Below are 2,372 nucleotides of genomic sequence, written 5' to 3' on the forward strand. Positions count from 1 at the left end.
TAACTATATAATCTACATTTTGTGCAAAGTGTAGATATTAATATGGTTAAACATATTTTGGTAAATTTTATAACGATTGTTGATTTATAAATAGTTGAACTTATTATGCTACTATATGTACGGATCATTCATTTAAAATATAGTCAAATATATGGGGTAAACATTCAAAATTAGCTAAACATAAACTATGTTTCTGTCTGTTTCTCTTCCGACCCCTATAAAAAAGTCAATCTTTAAATTCAGCAAAAGATAATATTAAAAAATAATAAATTACAAAGTAAAGCTAAAGCATGAGTGTGGAATACTTTTATGTCGACGAACAATACATTCCTCTCAAGCATTATTGATGAATTTACAAACTCTAGTACGCAAACTACAAGCATTTGCACAAGAAGGGTCGAATAAGAAAAACACATGTTCCTCTCCTTCATCCTCCACCACTTCCAAATCTCCTTTCCACCCACTCTTCTCGACCAAATCTTTGTAATACAATCCCCTCTCTCTCATCAAATCATTCCCACCGATAAAAACCATCATCTTGGAGCAACCCATACCCGATATTTTCGGATCTATACCCGGGTTGATCAATGGGTCATCCGGCCCGCTGCTTCCCGGGTGCGCCACAGCCCATGCGTCATTAAAAAGAGCAATCAACCGGGGTTCAAGAAAGTCGGACTCCTTACCAACCCGTTCCTTGCCCCAGAAATACGGGTGAAACAAGATAACACCCTGGAACCGTAAACCGGCGGGGGTATTCGATCCGACCCGGATCGCCATGTGGTGTGCTATGTTACCTCCGGCACTGTCGCCGGCGAGGAAGATGTTTTGAAGATCGGCGTATTCGTTCAACCATGGCTCTGGACCATTTCCGTTAACATGCTCGGCAACCCACTTGATCGCTTCCCATGAGTCGTCATAAGCGATCGGGAGAGGAAACTCCGGCGCTAGTCTGTAGTCGACGGAGACGGCGACGACGTTGGATTCTGATACGACGAGGTTGAGGAAGTTGTGGTACAAAGAGGACTTTGCAGATTCGATCATGAAACCACCACCGTGATAGAAGATTAAAAGCGGGAGTTTGTGGTGGGGGATTATGGTTGTGGTTTTTGGAACGTAAAGCCTAGCAAAGACATTGTTCTGTGGTGAAAAGACGACGTCTTTGGAATTGACGCCGGAGGAAGGATCGACGCCGGCTGGAACAATATCAGGAACTTGGAGCTTGTGGATGCGACCGTCTTCGAAAATACGAATTATACCAGGGATTTCTTTGATGATTTCGTTGGTGGACGATTCCATGTTGAAAATGAAAGAAGCTGAATATAGATATTATACATATATAACTATAAATATTGTACATATATATGGGATATCCTATTCTTAACATGATTTTATTATTATGAAGGGACCCTACAATAATTATATATATAACTATAGATATTATACATATATATGGGCATATCTTATTCTTAACCTGATTTTAGTATTATGCAGGACCCTGCAAACATTAATCAGTAGTCGACTTTCACATTATTTTTTAAATTCCAGGGTTTTTTTTTTTTTTTTTTTTTTTTTTTTAAGTAATAATTTTTGAATTTTTAACCCATGTAAGTGGTGGCAGCAAATCGATGGCGATGGTTGAGGATCATGGTTCCAGGAAGTCAAGAGATTTATTTTGTATTTTTGGTTAACATATCACTTAGGGGTGCTTGGATAAATAAGTTTTTAGGTTATTAGCTTATTTGTGTATTGTGGTGAGAATAAACAGTTTTTTAAAAAGTGTTTGGATTATCTTATTGCGGTGAGAATAAACAATAAACGATAAGCATTTCTAAGTGTTTGATAAACAAAACAGCTTATATGAGTAAAATGATCAAAAAGAGTTTCCTCTTATATTTTAACATATTTTTCTTATTCAAACAAAACATTTTTGTTTTCTAAATAATAATAATAATTTTCTTATTTATAAGATATTAAGAACTAAAAAAACATTTAACACATTATTTTTACACCTATTTTTAAATTAATCGGATACACCTTGGAAATTTCATTCCAAAACCATATGAGATCACAAATTTCATTCTAAATCCATATTATCCAACATATTATCCATAATATACAAAATACTTTCATGCTACTACATTAAACTATAAAATGAAAATAATAAATCGTTTCACAACAAATCATACGCCGTTACGTGCACGAGTGTTTGACCTTGAAAATGTCTGTCCCGCAATCATATCGCGTATTGCACTCATATAGATATCGTCACTTCTACGTTGTGAACTTGATACTTCGTCATGTGGCTCAATACCATCATCAAGTACTTCATCATTGCGCGTAATATAAGATTCTTCTTGTGCTATTTGAACTGA

At 35.9% G+C, this 2,372-nt stretch overlaps 1 protein-coding gene across 1 annotated transcript; it reads right to left on the bottom strand.

Annotated features, from left to right (window-relative positions):
• Positions 1 to 232: 232 nt before the first annotated feature.
• LOC111877810 (probable carboxylesterase 4, mitochondrial) lies at positions 233 to 1,340 on the bottom strand. Its single transcript, XM_023874319.3, has one exon. The coding sequence runs from the start codon at positions 1,294 to 1,296 to the stop codon at positions 334 to 336; it is 963 nt and encodes a 320-aa protein (XP_023730087.1). The 5' UTR covers positions 1,297 to 1,340; the 3' UTR covers positions 233 to 333.
• Between the last annotated feature and the right edge of the window lie 1,032 nt (positions 1,341 to 2,372).

This window comes from Lactuca sativa, chromosome 5, assembly GCF_002870075.4.
Source record: "Lactuca sativa cultivar Salinas chromosome 5, Lsat_Salinas_v11, whole genome shotgun sequence".
NCBI classification, from domain to species: domain Eukaryota; kingdom Viridiplantae; phylum Streptophyta; class Magnoliopsida; order Asterales; family Asteraceae; genus Lactuca; species Lactuca sativa.